At 60.5% G+C, this 18683-nt stretch overlaps 1 protein-coding gene across 1 annotated transcript in view; it reads left to right on the plus strand.

The window, feature by feature from the left end:
* CACNA1G (calcium voltage-gated channel subunit alpha1 G) overlaps positions 1 to 18683 on the plus strand; it is a 61876-nt gene that overhangs the window by 25546 nt on the left and 17647 nt on the right. Inside the window, exons 10-24 of the mRNA XM_081805971.1 lie at positions 3611 to 3762; positions 4559 to 4744; positions 4844 to 4958; positions 5043 to 5198; positions 8016 to 8084; positions 9574 to 9658; positions 9743 to 9936; positions 10767 to 11198; positions 12102 to 12202; positions 12411 to 12534; positions 14322 to 14390; positions 14538 to 14722; positions 15601 to 15727; positions 17317 to 17442; positions 17913 to 18002. Of these exons, the coding sequence (XP_081662097.1) occupies positions 3611 to 3762; positions 4559 to 4744; positions 4844 to 4958; positions 5043 to 5198; positions 8016 to 8084; positions 9574 to 9658; positions 9743 to 9936; positions 10767 to 11198; positions 12102 to 12202; positions 12411 to 12534; positions 14322 to 14390; positions 14538 to 14722; positions 15601 to 15727; positions 17317 to 17442; positions 17913 to 18002 (2211 nt within the window). The remainder of the gene's footprint in view (positions 1 to 3610; positions 3763 to 4558; positions 4745 to 4843; positions 4959 to 5042; positions 5199 to 8015; positions 8085 to 9573; positions 9659 to 9742; positions 9937 to 10766; positions 11199 to 12101; positions 12203 to 12410; positions 12535 to 14321; positions 14391 to 14537; positions 14723 to 15600; positions 15728 to 17316; positions 17443 to 17912; positions 18003 to 18683) is intronic.

Below are 18683 nucleotides of genomic sequence, written 5' to 3' on the forward strand. Positions count from 1 at the left end.
TGCATGGGTTTTCTCTTGGGGGGGGGTGGCCGTGCGCATCATGGGAAGATGCAAGGGAAGGTGCGGGCCTTGCTCATACCTTCCTAAGCAGCTCCATCAGGTTACCACACCTGTCGGAGCCTCAGTTTACCTGGCTGTCTCGGACGCTGCGAGGAAATGAAATGCTGGGAGGGAGGGATCAGCCATTGGCGCGCCCCGGGAGGGGCCTCGCAGAAGTTGGCTCCCTCCCCTTTGCTGCCGCAGCGGCTGTGATCACGGCTCTGGTCCCTGGGGCAACCGTGTTGCTAAGTTGTGTCTCTGTGTCCTCTTCCTGCATTTACAGAACATTCCCAGCCTCCAATCTAGTACCTTGGGCAGACCTGTCTCGGGGAGGAGTGCCTTTTCCCATGGATTATGAGGGGATACCGGGGCCCTGGGAGGAAATAGGCATTGCCCTTAGGTGTGTGCAGGGAGAGTGTGCGGGGGGGGGGGGTGGAGGGCAGGCTGAGGGACAGTGCCCCGTTCTCCTTTCCCCCTGCTCCTCCAGTCCCAAAGCTGCCTGGAGGGGTGAGGTGGGGGCCCCAGCCTTTGCTGTCACCCCCTCAACCAGGACTGACGATGCAAACCCTGGGGGAGCCCTGTGCTATCTTTCTGATGAGGCTCCCGGTCGATGAGCAGGTGTCCATGAGCCAAGAGCCATCAGGAACAGACTGTTGCGACCCCCTTGGATGACATCAGGAAATGCCGGGAATACCCACCCACCCCACATGCCCAGCGCTGGGTGTGCTTCTAAGAGTCACTGATGGAGTCAGTTCGAGATACCAAAAGCTACCGTGCTTTCAGCTACTTTTTTAAAAAACGTTTTATCAATTTTTATTTTTGGCCCCTTTTTTTTGAGGCATCACTTACATGTCGTAATATTCACCCATTGTAAGTGCACCTCGGCTGTGTTTTCAGATCAACGTGTTCTTTATTCATACATCTAAGTTCATGCGAAATATAATTTTATGTACTTTGGAAAGCACATTATGAGTTCAGTCCATCCGTGTGTCGGGATTCACACGCCTCTTGCTGTCACCCGGGGTGGGTGTGAATCCTTACTGCCTAGTATTATCAGGGTCAGAATGAGCTGGGATTGGATCGCATTCCCTGGTTGTCCCTGCCCTGTGACTTTGAACCGGTCATTCACCATCTTTTGACCTTTCTGCTCACCTGTAAAGCGAAGGTGCCGGGGCCGCCGTGTGGACGGCGTGAGGTAAGACACAGGGTGAGCCTGGGAACCCACCAAGCGCTGCACCCGTGCGGTCTGTGCTTATCACCTTTATCCAACCCAAGAACGGACAGCTGGGCAGGTGGCAGGGTGACGGGGAGGCAGGCTCGCCGACCATGGCTCCCTGGCAGATGGCACTTGGGAGCACAGAGTGGAGATCCACTTAGGAGGGGTCTGAGCCCTGAGCTTTATCTGCCCTGACAGTGACCCCTTCCCCACCACCTGCACTGTGCTAATGCTGGAGGGATCCAAGGTCCTATTTCTCTGTGACCCCGTTCACTAGGTCAGGTGGCAGTGCCCCCACCAGCCCCCACTTGCAGTCTGGGGAGCAAGGATTTGCTTGAGATCTGCTGGACCCATGAGCTCCTTGCCACACCGGCCCCCACAGCTGGCTCTCAGCCCTGCCTGCTGACCCTGGTTCTGCCCTCCAGGCCTGCCTTTGGAAAGAACCCAAGCACAGGCTGAGAGCTTCTCTCCTTCTGAGTAGCTATTGACCCCCAAACACTCCTCACCTGCCAGCCAGAAGGCCCTTCCTTCCAGGTCTCCCCACCTCCTACCCAGGCTGGCCACACAAAGTCAGACCATTAGGATACATTTGGTGGTGCCCAGGCCTGGCTCCATGCTTGGGTGGCCTCCCTGGGCCACCCGCCAGGTGAGGCAGCTGGGTAAACAGGGGAGAGGTGGCTGATGGACTAAGGGCTTCATCTGCTTATTTATTTTAACTCAAACTTCTTGGGCTGCTTTGAAGCTTGGGCTTTTGGGGGATGGAGACACCCCATTAGGTAGGCAGTGGGCTCCACTGAGCCAACCATGTCTCCCCCTGCATCTCCAGCCCTCAGCGCAGCCCTGCCCCTCTCTCTGTCCCCAGACATGGCTCATTCCTTGTGCTCTACCCTGTGATGCCTTCTGCGCCCTTCTCCCTGGAGAGACCCCACTTACCCTTCAGAGTCCATTTCAAGTGCGGCCTCCTGACTAAGGCTTTCCCAGTGTGTTCCTCCCTCACGGTCTCTCCCTTAGACTCTTGGATTTACTGTCTGGATACTTTATTTTGGCATCTAAGTATCTAAGGCCTCTTGTGTTATTCAGCTATTTTGTGTACAACCTGTTTCCAGCGAGACTCTGGGCTCCTGGGAGGCAGGAAGCATAGAGGGCATGTTTTTGTAGCTCCTTTAATATCTGATGCATTGCTGGGCATACAGTAGACACTTAATATTGACAGAAGGAAGGTGGGGAGGTGACTAGTGAGCTGGAATAGCACCAGTTTGTCAATTCTTTTCTTCTTCTTCTTTTTTTTAAGATTTTATTTATTTGAGAGAGAGAGTGAGCGAGAGAGAGAGAGCGCAAGCCAGGGGGGAGAGGCAGAGGGAGAAGCAGACTCCTCACTGAGCAGAGAGCTCGACACAGGGCTCGATCCCAGGCCCCTGGGATCATGACCCGAGCTGAAGGCAGACGCTTACCAACTGAGCCACCCAGGTGCCCCAAGTTTGTCATTTCTGATGACCTCTCTAGGATGTGTCCTCGGTCCTATTCTCAGCCCCTGGGCAGAAGCATAGAAGTAATTACCGCGGGTGTTTTACATCTGGCCAGAGAGGCTGAGAATCTTGCTGCAGGTCACACCGTGAGTTGACGGGGACTAGGCTGGGAATTTACCCAGGTGTCCTAGCCTCAGGTAGCTGCTCCAGGTGCCGCCTTGTCTATGACAACCCTTCTAGGAGTCTCCCTTCTGCCCCTCAGCATGTTTGCACGTCCGTGCGTGTGTCTGCTTGTTCGTGTGATTGTGAGCGCACGTGTGTTTGTATGTGCAGTGTGTGGGGGTGTGCAGTGTGTGCATGTGTCTGGAAGGAAGCAGCCGTAGCCGACAGTTGTCCCGGAGAAGGCTGCCAAGTCCACGGAGTAATCGTGGAGCACGTGTGCCTTTGCGTGTGGTTGTGTGTCTAGGGACGCGGGTGGGGCCTTGACAATCAGCCTCTGACATGGGTCAGCGTCGCTGGGCTGCCGGCCACGGCCTGCCGAATTGACACGGCAGCACAGGACAAGGTGGGTCTCGGGGGTCCTCGCGGGAGGTGGGCAGGACCTACCGTTCAGGCTTCCCGCCAGCCTGTGGCCCCGGGGATCTGAGACCCAGAGCTGGGATTTGGTGTGGCGGCTTCCCCTGAGTGCATTTCTTCATGGACCCTTCGGGGGAGGGTCCTTCTCCGATGCCTGAGCATCCCCCACCACCATGCCCCCCGCCCCACCCGCCCACCCAGCCCCAGCTTGCCAGTCCTGCTGCTCGTCTCCCAGTGGCCCTCTGCTAGGGAGGACAGGGATGGGGTCTCGGGGATGAGCCTCGGCTGCTTCCTCCCCCGCCCCGCCCTCCAGCCCGAGGAGCTGACCAACGCTCTGGAAATCAGCAACATCGTCTTCACCAGCCTCTTTGCCCTGGAGATGCTGCTGAAGCTGCTGGTGTACGGTCCCTTTGGCTACATCAAGAACCCCTACAACATCTTCGATGGCGTCATCGTTGTCATCAGGTATGACTGCCCCTCCACCACCTCTCACCTGGAGGAATGCCCGCGGGGCGGCTGGGGCGAGAAGCCACGCAACCTGTGCCTCCGGGGTGGAGGGGTCTGGAGTCAGGCCCCCCCGGCCCCCAGGCCCTGCTGCTCCCCCCGCCCCCCCAGTGGAGGGTGATCCTCTCCAGCCTCTCTCGGCCCTACCTTGCTCAGGCCGAATTTGGCCTCGTGTCTCCTTTGGCCGGACCCCTGTGCAGCCTCCTCTCTCCTCTCTCTACTTCTTGCCCTTGACCCCATGCAGGCCCGGGGTGAGTGAGGACTGGGGAGTTGGCTTTGCTGAGGAGTTGAAGGAGGTGTGAGGCCCAGCCTGCTGTCCCTGCTTGCAAAGTGCTTGGAAACCATCTCAGACACCCGCAACTTGCTTTAGGGTTTCTAAGACCCTGGGAAAGTGCTCCGTCCCCCTAGGCCTGGGGCCAGGAGAGCTGCTTTATTGCTTCTGGAATTGGCTTTAGATTTCATTAGACAAGAACAAAGCAAATGTTCCATAACTGGATGCCGTTGCATTGGCCGGAATTTGGGAGAGAGTTCTCTGCTGCCAGGGTGTGATCCCGGGCCTGGAGGGGTGGAGAGGGCTGGAGCTGTCACCTCCATCCATCTCAGGGGCTCCTCTCTGCAGGCCCAGGGGCCCACCTGGGCCCCACTTCCTCATGCCGTGCGGGCTCGTCCAGGCCCTCAGATGCTGCCAGGCCCTCTCGAAGGGAGGGGCAGGGGAGGGAGAGCACGCAGGGGCTCAGGCTCCCTGCCCTCCTTGCAGCGTGTGGGAGATCGTGGGCCAGCAGGGGGGTGGCCTGTCGGTGCTGCGGACCTTCCGCCTGATGCGGGTGCTGAAGCTGGTGCGCTTCCTGCCGGCGCTGCAGCGACAGCTCGTGGTGCTCATGAAGACCATGGACAACGTGGCCACCTTCTGCATGCTGCTCATGCTCTTCATCTTCATCTTCAGGTGAGGGCAGGCGCGGCATCCGTGCCGGCTGGGAGGAGGGCCTGAGGGGCAGGGGGCGCTGCTGCCCTGACCCCCATCTTGTGGCTCCTGTGCCTTCAGCATCCTGGGCATGCATCTCTTTGGCTGCAAATTTGCATCGGAGCGGGACGGGGACACGCTGCCGGACCGGAAGAATTTTGACTCCCTGCTCTGGGCCATCGTCACCGTCTTTCAGGTGCCAGGGTAACCGGGCAGGGGTGGACGGGGGTGGGGGAGGTGCCCCCTGGCGAAGGCGCTGACCCCCGGCCTCGGCCCGCAGATCCTGACCCAGGAGGACTGGAACAAGGTGCTCTACAACGGGATGGCCTCCACATCATCCTGGGCTGCTCTTTATTTCATTGCCCTCATGACCTTTGGCAACTACGTGCTCTTCAATCTGCTTGTCGCCATTCTGGTGGAGGGCTTCCAGGCGGAGGTAACCCCCTGCCTGCAGCAGTGTGCTGTGGTGGCCTGGGAGGTCTCGCAAAAAGTGCCCATCGGGCTGGCGTTGGGGTGGGGGTGGGGGGCTAGGGCAGAAGGCTCCAGGTCTCAGGCAGCCCCTCAGCCCTGGGGAGACAGGGTAGTTGTGGGGGATCCCTGGGGCCAAGGTTAGCTGCTGAGTGGACTTCAGCATCGAAGTTGGCTAGACCCTCCCCAGGGAGCTGGAGAAGTTGGCAGAAGGTGCAGCTGGATCCTGAGCACAGGTGCTCTCGGGGACATCCGGAGGGGACCCATCTGAGCCGAGGGGTGGGGGAAGCATGTGTGCAAGTCATCTGAGCTCCAGCTGAGCTGATGAAGATGCCACCAGGGCCCAGGCAGGGCTAAGCTGCCCAGGGTGAGAAATGAGCCCAATTAGCTGCCGGCATGGCAGAGATGAGCGTCCTATTTCCAGCCCAGGCTCCATCACCTTCGTCACGGGCAGCGTCATCAATTAATATTGATTTGCATTGATCCTGCCCTCACTGTGCCAGGGCTCAGCCTCTGCCTGAAGGACGGCATGCCGCTCCTCTCTCTGCTCTGCCCCTCTCCCCCGAGCTCTGGGCCGGCCCGGCCTCCGGGCATCATTCACGGGCAGGTTGACCCAACCTAGAAATGCTCCAGGTTGGGCGTAGAGAAGCTCTTGGTCCAGTTCTCTCCGGATGACCCGGATGGAAACTCCCGCTGCGGCCTGGTCTATAAATACTCGGCACACGGTGGAAAAACAAAAATCTATTTTCCGACTCTTTCCCAGCTTTGCGAGGGAGGGCCGTTCCCCGTAGGCCGGCTGGGCTAGTGGGGTGCGGGGGCATCCGTCCCACAGCGGCCTTCGCCTGCTGCCAGCCGTGCAAATTCTGTAGTGATCCATGATGGCATTTCCTCCCACGGGCTGGCCGCGAGGGCAGCTGATGGTGGAGGTGCGCCCTGCCTTTGGGGATGGCGGGGCCTCTGGTGCGGGGAGGCACAAGGCACTTATTTGGGGGTTCCATGGTCCTGAAAAGTTAAGGGGTGCCACTGTGCTCCCATGCGAGCCAGGATCCCTGTGGATACCCACCACTCTCAGTTACTGCTCTCAGCCTCTGGGAAGAGATGCTGAGTGGGGATGGGGGTCCTGCAGCCCCTTCCCAACCACTGTTCCCGACGGCTAAGATGTCCTCAGAAAAATTCCTGAGGAACTGCATGGACAGAAAGGGAAAACACCCCGAGCCTGTCCCTCTCCCCTCAGCTGGCCTGGAGGTGCCCTGGGAGGGAGGGAGACAGCCCCCTCCCCGCCGCCGCCCCTTTCAGAAAACACCTGGCTAAATGGAGAGCTGCGGAGCCGGCCTGGTTGCTAGGCAGCAGCGAAGTGGGCTGCTGGGAACAAGGCAGGTCACTCTGGCCCTGCTGGGGGCCGTGGCTGCCCCAGCCTGAGCGGGGCGGGGTAGGGCCTGGGGCCACAGCCTCCTCAACCCTCGCAGAACATGGGTGCCTGTAGGGGAGGGTCCCACTCAGGGCTTGGCGCTTCAGGCCTGGGGTGGGATGGAGAAAGGAGGTCCAGATCAACCCCCCTCAGGGGGTGGGGGTGGGGGAGGCAGGGCATGGCCCTGGAGTGCCCACGGGAGGGGCTGGACCAGCTGCCCGCTGTCCTGCCTGTGGTGGGCCAACACCTGGGTGAGGGAGGGGAGGGTCAGTCACTCAATGCCGGTGACCTGGATGCTTCCAGAAGCACCTGCCCTCTCGGGTACGAGTTTCAGGGGGTTGTGCATGTTGCTTTGAGGGAGCCCCGCGATCTGGCAGGAGAGGCTGCTTTTTGCTATTGTGATGGCCGGCTTTCTCACAAACGAGGCAAGCCACCTCGGTAGAGGAAGTGGCCGCCCCCGTTTTGTGGGGCATCACTAGCAGGAGGGCTCAAGGGTAGCCCCTGGCTGGCCTTGCCACCCTGCCAAGAGGTAAGAGGGAGGAGCCCCAGGGGGCTGGGCTGGCTCAGTTTTGATTTCCCGACTTGCAGGGGGCAGTGCCCTGAATCCCTGTATATTTATCATCCACACATTTAATTAAATGAACAGGCGTCAGGCCCTGTGTGAGGCCATTAATTGATATTAAACAACATCATAGCTGTCATCCCAGTGTTACTTGTCACATCCCATCCCAGTGGGAGCAGCTGGACCCGGTCTGATTTGGAGGGATGCAGGCTGAGCGTGGGGGATTGGGGAGGCCTGTTCCAGCTCCCGGCCTTCAGCCTCCTGCCAGCCTCGGGCTCCATCCCCTCCTCCTTCCCACCCTCCCTGCCCATTCCCCAAGCCCCCTGCCAGTGCGGGGCCAGTAAGAGGTGAGCTGGAGACTCAGGTACGAGGCCCAGATGTACCTCTTACTCTCTGCATGCCTTGGGACAGTTGTCTTAGCTTCTCCAAACCCCAGGTGCCTCCTCTAAGATGACATTCGCGGTACTTCCTTCCCACCTTGCGAGAGGCGAGCTGGTATTCATAAGGCAGTTTCGGGAGGGCTGGCACCCCAGTTAACTGTAGCTGTCACTATTAGGATTAACCGGGGGGAGGGCTCGGTCTCCCTTCCCTGCCCTCACCCTTCAGATTCATTCTGGCCCGAGGGCCTGTGGCTGAATTCTGGAAGGCCGTTCTGTCCCCTCTCTCCTCCTCCCCTACCCCCGGTGTCTTGTCCCCCTCCCACCCCTGCCCGGTTTGCACCATCCTTTTCTTCATCCTCTTTCGACACTGCTGATGTCTGAAAGCCCGAGCGCCTGTGACCAGCGCCCGTCCCCTGCCTCCCCGTCTCCCTGTAGGAAATCAGCAAACGGGAAGATGCGAGTGGACAGTTAAGCTGTATTCAGCTGCCTGTCGACTCCCAGGGGGTAGGTACGCGATCATGAGTCGGCATGCTGCCATCCCCGTGCCCTGTGCGCCCTCCACTCTGCCTCCGCGTCTCTGTGCTCGTGTTCACGCTCAGCTGCTGTGCAACTGTAGTAGCCGTGGTGGTCACTGGTGTCGTGAGGTTTGCTTCGATTTCAAGTCCCTTCCCTCCCCTGCCGAGGACATTGAGAGGAGGAGCCTCCTTGCCTCTGCCCCCATCCACCTGCAAAGGGCACCATTCCCGTCCCCCGCCGGACCGGTGGAGGGGCGGGAGAAGGAAGGGACTTAGAATCCTCTGTGTGCACGTGTCGGGGACACCGCGTGTGCGTGCCGACGCTGAGGTCCCCGAGGAGTCCGAGTCGTCGGGCCTCCGTGGACTCGGGATCCGTGGCCGCAGACCGTGTTCCCCCATCTCTCTCCCCTCCCCCTTGCCCCGAGCCCCTATTGGAGACCCCACAAGCTGCCTCAGCTCAGGACAAGTGTTTGGGAGGATGTGAGGGTGGAGGTACCGGAAGGTACCAGAATTTTAAATCCACTTCCGCGTCTCTGGCCCCCTGGCCGCCTAGGAGGGCCAGCAGGTATTCGGGGACACGCTCCTCCTCTGGCCCCCGCACCCAGCCTGTGCTCGGCCGTTTCCTGCTCTGGCACTGGAATAGAGGGCCGGAGCCAGGATCCCCGCGGGACCCTACCGTGCTGTGCATCCCGAGCAGCCCCCTGGAGTTCCCGCTCGATAATTGAAGGCCTCGTTAGGGATGTAAACTGAGTTAATGAAAATGATCCCCTGAGATGCCAATTACACAATATTTATGTCCTTATCAAAAGTAGCAATCAAGTATTTCTTAATAACTTCTTAAGGAGAAGTGTGTAATTACTGGGGAACCTACTGACCTGCTAAGAAGGAAAAACTGCCCCAGAGACGGGGACAGAGGTACAAATGGGGCCAGGGGAAGGGGCGGGGTCTGGGGGGAGACCAGGGCACGAAGCAGCGGGCCCGCAGTGACCTCCTTGGGCCGAGCTGCTCTGTCTGGGGTCTTTCAATTGCCTCCTGGGGTCCTCAGGTCTGAGGCCCAGGGGAGGGCAGCCTTGGAAGGAAAGCAGAGGGCACAAATTGGAATTTAGGCTCTAGTGACCCTTTCACTTAGGTCCCCAGCTCCCTCTGGCCTCTGCCACCCCCCTGCCCGGCTCACTCTCCCTTCTCCTCTCAGCCCCTCCTGGAGCCAGTTCCAGCCTGGCTGGTTGTGTTGTGGGCTGTGGGGTGAGCTGTGGCCTTCTCAGAGGTGTGGCTGGTGGGAGGCAGAGGTGTCGGGGGCCCTGGGGAGCTCTGGGCCCCACGCTGCGTGGTCTGCCCTGCACCAGTGCATGCCTCGTGCTGTGGTTGCTGGTTCCCGTAGCCTGTATGTGGTGTGTGCGTGTGGAGACAGGGAGACCTCAGTCCACCCCACTAACCCCTGCCCGGCTGGGACCCTAATGGCCTGCTGCTCCCCCACCTAGGGAGATGCCACCAAGTCCGAATCGGAGCCCGATTTCTTCTCACCCAGCCTGGATGGCAATGGGGACAGGAAGAAGCCCATGGCCTGTGCGTATCTATCCCGCGGGTGCTGCCCCTGGCCCTGGGCCAGCCTCGAGTGGACTCAGGGTCTCTCCCTTTCTCCCTCAGCAGTGGTGTCCCTGGGGGAGCACCCGGAGCTGCGGAGGAACCTGCTGCCGCCTCTTATCATCCACACGGCCGCCACACCCATGTCGCTCCCCAAGAGTTCCAGCACCGGCCTGGCTGAGGTGGTGGGCCCCGCCTCCCGCCGCACCAGCAGCAGCGGGTCTGCTGAGCCAGGGGCGCCCCATGAGATGAAGTCACCGGTATGGGGTGCACGTGGGTGCCGGATGGTGGGAGATGCGCAGATGTCAGGAGGGAAAAGAGGAGGGAAGTGGACAGGCCCAAGGGGACAGCCTCTGAGCCATAGGCCTGATGAGCCCCAGGGAAGTCAGTAGGTCTAGTAATGCAGGCAGGCATAGAGCTCTGGACTCGGGGGGCAGAAGAGCCGTGTTCTAATCCTATTCTTCGGTCCCTTAACTCGGCGACCTTGTGTGAAGCTCAACCTCTGAGTTGCATTTTGGAAGAGGGGGCAGTCCTTACCTTCTTAATACTTCATCGTAAGCACAGCAAACCCCATGCAGTTAGTAATTCTGGACGAGGCACTGTTCTAGACACTGCTCATAAATATTCTAAATGCATTGAATCCTCATTGCAACCCTATGACGTAGGTATCATTATTATCCCCATTTTAGAGATGGGGATCTGAGTCTCAGATTGCCAAACTGATTTGTGGGAAGCTCTGCAGTGAGCAGGTGACTGAGCCAGCACTTTAATCCAGGAGCCAACGTCAGGGCCCATGCTCCTGCAATCTTTTTATACTGCCAGTCAACTGAACGAAGAATAGGTCCCAGTGTCATATCTCATACACAGACGAGGAACTGAGGCACAGAGAGGTTTAGTAACTTGCCAAGGTCACACAGCTGGTTGGAGTAAAAAATCGGAACCCAGGCGTCTGGTCCAGGGCTCCTGCTCACACCTCTATACCTGATGTGATGCTGGGGAGGCTCACAGGAGACAGCATGCATGGGAGGGGGGTGCGGGGCTGGGAGGTCTTGGTGGCGACCACCCTCTTCTTGGCTCCCCCACCCCCCAGCCGAGCACCCGCAGCTCTCCACACAGCCCCTGGAGTGCAGCGAGCAGCTGGGCCAGCAGGCGCTCCAGCCGAAACAGCCTGGGCCATGCCCCCAGCCTGAAGCGGAGGAGCCCGAGTGGGGAGCGGCGGTCCCTGTTGTCGGGCGAGGGCCGAGAGAGCCAGGACGAGGAGGAGAGCTCTGAAGAGGAGAGGGCCAGCCCAGCGGGCAGCGACCGGCGCCACGGGGGCTCCCTGGAGCGGGAGGCCAAGAACTCCTTTGACCTGCCGGACACGCTGAGGGTTCCTGCGCTGCACCGCACGGCCAGTGGCCGCAGCTCAGCCTCCGAGCACCAGGACTGCAACGGCAAGTCGGCCTCGGGGCGCCTGGCCCGGGCCCTGCGGCCCGACGACCCCCCACTGGATGGGGACGATGGCGATGACGAGGGCAACCTGGTGAGGCCCCTGCGGGCACAGTGAGCTCTCACCCCTGACCTTGAACCGAGGGGAACTGTGCCCGACCTGGCGCCCAGCTGGACAAGCCCCTCCCGGCTCTGTGGCATTCAGGGAGTTACCATCACGCCCCATCACGCCCCAGGGGAGCTCAAGGGGTGCCGACCCTGAAGCTGAGCTCCAAACTGCCCCTTTCCTCCCGATGCCCGCCCCACCGAGCCGCAGATCCTCGCCACCCGTGGGGCTGCGGCGCTGCGGTCCTTGGTGGATATGAATGGTTTCGGGCAGATGTGTATGAATCTTTCATGGCCCTCCCCATGTGACTCAGAAATACCCATCACTCATCTCTCCAAACTGATGCCCTCCCCATCCCCCTCTCTCATCTGGACCTCATCGCAAGCCTTGACTTCACACCCGCCCTCACCCATTCACCCCTCCCCCGGGCCCCTCACCACCACCTTTAACCCTGGGGATGGGGCACAGGGACCCAGGACCTCAGGGTTAGCACGTGAGGAGAAGGGGCCAGTGTCTCCTGGTCCCAGGTGTGTCTTTGAACAGACAGCTGTGATGGGGACAATGTTTGATAATTGATACGGCTTCTAAGCCCAGTGGGGAGGGAAACAGGGAGGGCAGGTGGGGCCGGGCTGGAGGCAGAGAGCCTGGGAGAGGGGGTGCAAGGGAGGAGGGAGGAGATGAGCGAAGTGAGCGATGCTCAGGGGATGAGAAGGGGCTAACAGGGAGATGGGGGTCTTAGGAATAAAGGAAGAGAAGCACGGCAGAGAGCTGAGCCAAGTGGGAGAGGCTAGACGGGGTGTGAGGGCCACGGAGCTGCTGACGAAGAGCAGGGTGGGCTCGGGGGACTTGGGGGCCCCGGGCCTGCACACGAGTCCTGTGATCCTTCTACAGAGCAGAGGGGAGCGCATGAGAGCGTGGGTCCGAGCCCGGCTGCCTGCCTGCTGCCACGAGCGAGACTCCTGGTCCGCGTACATCTTCCCTCCTCAGTCAAGGTGAGCAGGGGGTCCCTGACCTCTCCTCCTGGGGAATGACCCCGTGACACCATCCCAGGGAGGCTAGAAGGGTCCCCTGGCCTAGGGGCAAGTGAGGGAGGGGCCCCGGGCTGGGAGAGCCCGGGGGGGGGCGGCGGGGGCTGCCGAGCAAGGCCTCTCACTGCTGCCTTGCTCGCCTCCTGCCCAGCATTTGCCTGTCTTCCAGCAGGTTCCGCCTCCTATGTCACCGAATCATCACCCACAAGATGTTCGACCATGTGGTCCTTGTCATCATCTTCCTCAACTGCATCACCATCGCCATGGAGCGTCCCAAGATCGACCCCCACAGTGCTGTGAGTCACCAAAGACTAAGCTCGGTGGCTGTTTGAGTGCCAGCCGCCTCCTGGGTTAGCGCCCACGGAGCCAGCGAGGCGGGCGGGGAGGCCCAGAGCGACACGGAGGGAGGGAACCAGGAGTCTCCTTTAGGCCTCCCTGGCACCTGGCACCCGGGGCTGCCTGCCGTGTCCCTCTCCCGCCCCTGCCTCCATTTCCCTTCTGTGATACAGCAGCCAAGCTGGGGGTGCGGGGGGGCCTGCTCCTTACCGGGGAGCCCCACTGCATCCCAGCTATTAGTAGACAGCACGTGCTCGGGAGCCAGAGACCTGTGGGGCCCCGGTGGGAGTCGGCGAGTGTTGGGGTGATGCGAACAGCAGGAGAGGCCCCGGCTGGGCTGAGTGGTCTTGCTTCCCCTCCTCCCTACAGAAGGTCTGGGTTTCGCCCATGACCTCTGCCCTGATGGGGGAAGACGTCCTGCCCAGCCTACCCCATGGGCAATGTAGAGTGGGGGAGAGGGAGATGCCCTTCGATCCTCTTGGTCCTGCCAGGTCACAAGTAGGTTTTGAGGCACGTTAGTGGGGACATTCGTCACTTCTGCTTGGCGTGAACCTGTTAGTGAACCTGTGAACCTGTTAGTCCTCCTCAGAAGGAGAGGAAGGGCCAGAGGCCTGAGTATCTGGATATATGCCCAGGGACCCAACCTCTATCAGGACGGGCCCAGCTGGTTCCGGAAGCTGTCTCTCCCCAGCCGGGCATCATAGGCCCCTACCCCCAGACAGTGTTTGCCCCTCACGGCATCTTGCCCCACTCGCTCAGAGTGGCCCCCCACCCCTCCTCACTGCTCCCCCACACTGCCATTCAGATTTCAGCGCTCCTGGGCTCCTAGTCTCCATTGGGGTGAGCTCTAGCAGGGCCAGGGTAGGGACAGAGGGACCCTTTTGAATGGAGGGCCGGGCTGGGAATAGGTGGGTGAGGGGACCCCCACCCCTGGGGCTTGTGTGGGCTGGAGCAAGGGCGGCTGGTCACACGGCTCCTGTGTCCGCCACCTGCCCAAGGCCTTGCTGCACGGCCCTCTGCCTCCATCACCATATCTCAGCCCCGCTCTTGCCCTCCGCGCCTCTACCTCTCACTCTGTCCTGTGCCCGCTTCTCTCATTCCCTTCCTCTGTTTCTCTCTCTGACACTCACGCTCTGCCTACTGCCTCTCCAGACCTCCCCAGCCCTCTCCCTGCCACCCGGGGATGGACTCCGCCTACAGATATCAGGGGACCAGGTCACCTGCTTTCCCGCCCTGCCCCCACCCATGGCCCCATAAATGTGGTGCCAGGGGACACACAGGCTATAGTCAGGCTCCTTGCTTGCCCTGTGGCTCCATTGCTGGGCCACACAGAGGGAAAGCAGGTACGGGGAGAAGGGCGGAGAGTAGGATGAGGGGGGTCAGAGGTCAAGGTAAACCCTGCTCCAGTTTGGAGGGTCTCTGAGATATGGGGCTCAGATGACAGCACTGTTGGGGGAACGTTTCTCCTTCCAGGCCATTCGGGGGGCGGGAGGCAGTGCTGTTCAGACTGTCCACAGAGCTGCAAGTGAGTCAGGGGGCCTGGTGCTTGCTGTGTGTGTGCGCGTGTGTGAGAGAGAGAGGGAGAGGGAGAGGTCTGGGGAGAAGAGGTTGTCTGCCTTGTTGGGGAAGGTGGGGGCCATTTTCCTGAGTCAAACGTTGGAGGCAATTCCTGGCTTCTGTATGCAGAGCAGCCCTGGCCCACGAAGGGGGCTCCTAGTGGGCGAGACCTGCTTGCTGTCTCTTGCAGGAACGCATCTTCCTGACCCTCTCCAATTACATCTTTACTGCAGTCTTTCTGGCAGAGATGACCGTGAAGGTGATGGGGGGTCGGTGTTGCTTTGGGGCTCCCTGGTTCCTGGCGCGGGCCGGGGGGCGAGGGGTTGGAGAGATTGACCACAGTCGGAGGACGGGGCTGGGGACCGCAGGGAGGCGGCGGCGACAGTGATGCAGCGGGCGTCCCCAGGTGGTAGCGCTGGGCTGGTGCTTCGGGGAGCAGGCGTACCTGCGTAGCAGCTGGAACATTCTCGACGGGCTGCTGGTGCTCATCTCCATCATCGACATCCTGGTGTCCATGGTCTCCGACAGCGGCACCAAGATCCTGGGCATGTTGAGGGTGCTGCGGCTACTGCGGACACTGCGCCCACTCAGGTGCGCCCCCAGCCCAGCGCCCCCCTCAGGGACAGCACCAACAACCCCGCAGGGGAACGAGAGCCCCACGAGCCCCTGCTTCCTGCCTGTGACCCCCACAGGGAGCCCTGGCATCGCTTGGCTTGAACCACGGCCCTAGGAGTTTCCCTCCTTGAGCACGCTCCCACCGTGACCCTCCCCACAGGACAGACGGCTCAGGGCTAGTGTGCCCCTGACCTTGGATAGGCCCCACTGTAAGAGGTCACAGGCAGGGCCCTCATATCCTTCAGCTGAAGGTCTCCCTTGGGTGGCACCATTGGGGGTGACCGTCCTCCCTGGTGAGGTAACAGACTCCTTTCCCTGCCTTCACACACCTCTCAGGGACCACCCACCAGCTAACCCTGCTAGCAGGGCATCTGCTCTCTCAGGAGACCCTCCCACCATCACTCCCCACCCACCCCCCACTCCCACGTCAGAACTTTCCACGAATGGAGACAATACTGACTGACCCACCCCCTCCCCCTCCTTGCCTGCACCCTCCACGCCCCCTGCAAGTTGGTCTCCCTGTCCGCACGACAAACTGCGTCCCTGGGTCCCGCCTCCCTTGAGTTGAGTCCCCACCCCAGCCCCATCAGGTCATACTTTGACATCTGGGAGTGGAGGGGGAACAGGGGGAGGTGGGGGTGTCTGCATCCCATTTGGAGAGATTGGGGGTGGGAGTCCCCATGGCAGGGATCCCGTGCAAAGAGAAGTGCTCTGCACGTGGAGCCCAGAAAGCCAGAGTCCAGGATGGGGACCAGTGAGCCCAGATCAGTGGGGGTGGGGGGGACAGCAGGACAAGGGACAAGGGAGCTTCCGAGCTGAGGGAACCCCTCTTATTCCCCTCTGTCCCTCCCCAGGGTCATTAGCCGGGCCCAGGGGCTGAAGCTGGTAGTGGAAACGCTGATGTCCTCGCTGAAACCCATCGGCAACATCGTGGTCATCTGTTGTGCCTTCTTCATCATTTTTGGCATCTTGGGGGTGCAGGTTTGTGGGGGATCTGGGGGCCAGGGGGCGATGGAAACCCGAGGTGTGGCCTTCCTCTTGGGCCTTGGATGCGGAGGCCCGAGCTGCTGCTGCTGTCTTTATTCCAGAAAGGAATAAACAGGGACCCTTCCCTCGAGGCCCTAGGCCTCAGGCGCCTTTGCTTCCGGGGCGTTTTGCAGAAAACTAGGAGCCTAGAAGAGGTCCACGGAGGGGACGAGGGCCTCAGAGAGGCCGCTGACCTAGGGCAGCTGCAGACTGCTTTTGCTGCCCCCCTCCCACACTGCACTCTGGAGAACAGACGCTGCCCTGGCCCCGGTCTGCTCCGGGGTCCCCACCCCTCCTCCCCTGCTTGAGCGGAGCGGGCTGCAGGCCAGGCCTGGGGATCCAGGGCCCAGACAGCTGGGCCAGGTTAGCGGCGAGCTGGCAGGCAGGAGGGTGCAGACCCCAGACGAGGCAGGAAGTGGGGGCTGCTGGGGAAACTGGGCCTCTGGCCCGGGGAGGAAACTGGCTTCGGAGGAGAAAAAGATCAGGAGCCGCCTGCAGGAGTCAGCAGGCGCCCCCAGGAGCCGGGGAGCCCCTCCACCCCAGCCTTCCAGAACCCCCTGGCTCCAGCTGTTTCGGCTTCAGGGTAGACAGCCAACTGTCTGGGCGGCGGCGGCGGGGGAGCTCCCGGGTGGCTACTGCCCCTCCCGTTCCCGTCCTTTGGCTTCCCAGAGTGTCCTCTTTGCCCTGGGGAGAGGGCTGTCCCTGGTTTCCTAGAATTCTCTAGCCCCAGGGACCAGGCTGGTGTACATTTGCCAACGCTGTGGGTGCCTCTTGGCACACCCAGCGCCCCTTCCACTTCCTTCATTCCAGCCAGCTTGGGTGAGCAGAGGGAACCACTGGGAGCCCAGTCCTGGGCTTTTCCAGTGGACTTAGGTCCATTCTCAGCGGCTTGCCCAGGCCTCCTGGTCCTCCCGGCCCTCCCTTCCCTTCCCCACCCGCAGTCATAGCCTGATCTGTTCTGGGATGAGAGGGAGCTTTCCAGTCAGATACCTGAGTTCAAGCCCCTTTTCTGCCACCTACAGGGTATTCAACCTTAGCTGAGTGTGAATTTACTTCTCTGAGCCTCGGTTTTCCTCACCTGTCAAGTGGAGTCGATGATACCTAGGCTTTCCCCACCATTAAACCCGGTCGCTTGGCCTCTCCCCCAGAGTGTCGGATTCAGTGGGTCTAGGGTGGGCCTGAGAGTTTGCATTTCTAGCATGTTCCCAGATGATGCCAATGCTGCCGGGGACCCCACTCGGAGAACCACTGGCTTCACCCTTCGTAGAAAACCAGTGAACGTTCCCCCCCACCCCCCACCCCATCCTTCCCCGGCACCTGCCCCGCTGGCCTTTTCTCCTTTTCTCCTTGGGTCTCTGCTCCCAGGAGACCGGAGGAAGGGGTGCCTGCAGGGGAGGTTCCTGTCCGTGCACCGGGTCCTCCGCCAGGGTGTGCCGGGAGCTCTTGGGCCCCAGAGCTTGTGTGGGAGGGGTGGGGCTGGGGAGCTCAGGGCTTCCTGTGGCCACAGCTCACTCGGCTCCGTCTCCCCGCGTGTGCGTGTCTAGCTCTTCAAAGGGAAGTTCTTCGTATGCCAAGGCGAGGACACCAGGAACATCACCAACAAGTCTGACTGTGCTGAGGCCAGTTACCGGTGGGTCCGGCACAAGTACAACTTTGACAACCTCGGCCAGGTGAGCTCCACGCTCCAAGGTGGGGGTGGGGGTGGCGGTGGCAGGCATCCGGAGAGGACAAGAGTCCACGCGTCACGATGCGCACAGGGCAACTGACTTGCCAGCATCGTCAGCGCCTTCTCTTCTTCGGTGTTCGCAAACACAGAGCCACGTAGAAGATGAAATCGCTCATTCGCTTTTGCTGGTTTGCTTCCCAGACCCGGCCTGGTGTTGCTTTCTGGGTTTCCAGGGCTCTGGTGTCCCTTGCTCAGAGGCCTTGATCATCTCCCAGGGCTTCTCTGGCTTCACACGAGCCACGGAGCCCTGGGACAGAGAGCTCTCATAGGGCCCAGAGTGTGACTCGGGCCTGACCTCTGAAGAGCGAGGGTCCCCTGAGGTGCTCTGCCAGGAGGTGCTCTGGGGACAGGTGGTGGTTGGTTTGGCCACACATCCCAGGTTTCAGATGGTTTCTCCTCCTCCCCTCCCCCAAGGCCCTGATGTCCCTGTTCGTGCTGGCCTCCAAGGATGGCTGGGTGGACATCATGTACGACGGGCTGGATGCTGTGGGTGTGGACCAACAGGTAGGGTTGGGGTGAGCAGGATCCACCTTTGGGCTCAGGCCGCTCTAGGCATGATGTGGTGCAGGCCCTGGACAGAAAGAGGGAGGCTGGCTGGCAAAATGCCATCAAAGAGACCTCACCCCTTACAGCAGAGGCTTTGACTGGTAGCCTGCGGGCCAAATCCCGGCGTGCTTTATTAGATTGCAACATGTTTACACTTTTTTGAATAGTGGCAAACATCTAAAAATTGGTGGATTTCATGCAAAAATCCAGAATTAGGCCTGTGCAGGATTATGTGTTTTATTAGATTGCAACACGTTTACACTTTTTTGAATAGTAGCAAACATCTAAAAATTGGTGGATTTCACGTGAAAATGCAGAAATTGGGCCTGCGCAGGATTAGTCTAAGGATCTGGGAACATAGGGTTTGCCTTCCTTGGGGCAGGAGTTACCTGGAACAAGGAAGCAGCTTCCCCTTTTGGATAGAATACCTACCCCTCTACTTTGCCACAGTCTCCACCCCTCCCTACTGTCTAACATCGAAGCCACATCACTCATTTAGATCACCTGCTGGGGCCCTGTAGCTAACTAAGCCTGCAGACCGCGTCTTAACGACCCCAGGCTGTGGGGCAGCACCTGAGGCAGCCGGGTCTGACGCATCCTCAGGCTGATGCTTCCCCCTGTGCTTCCTGATCCCCACCA

The sequence above is a fragment of the Leptonychotes weddellii genome, chromosome 15 (genome assembly GCF_054177405.1).
Source record: "Leptonychotes weddellii isolate Sample4059 chromosome 15, ASM5417740v2, whole genome shotgun sequence".
In the NCBI taxonomy this organism is placed as follows: Eukaryota; Metazoa; Chordata; class Mammalia; order Carnivora; family Phocidae; genus Leptonychotes; species Leptonychotes weddellii.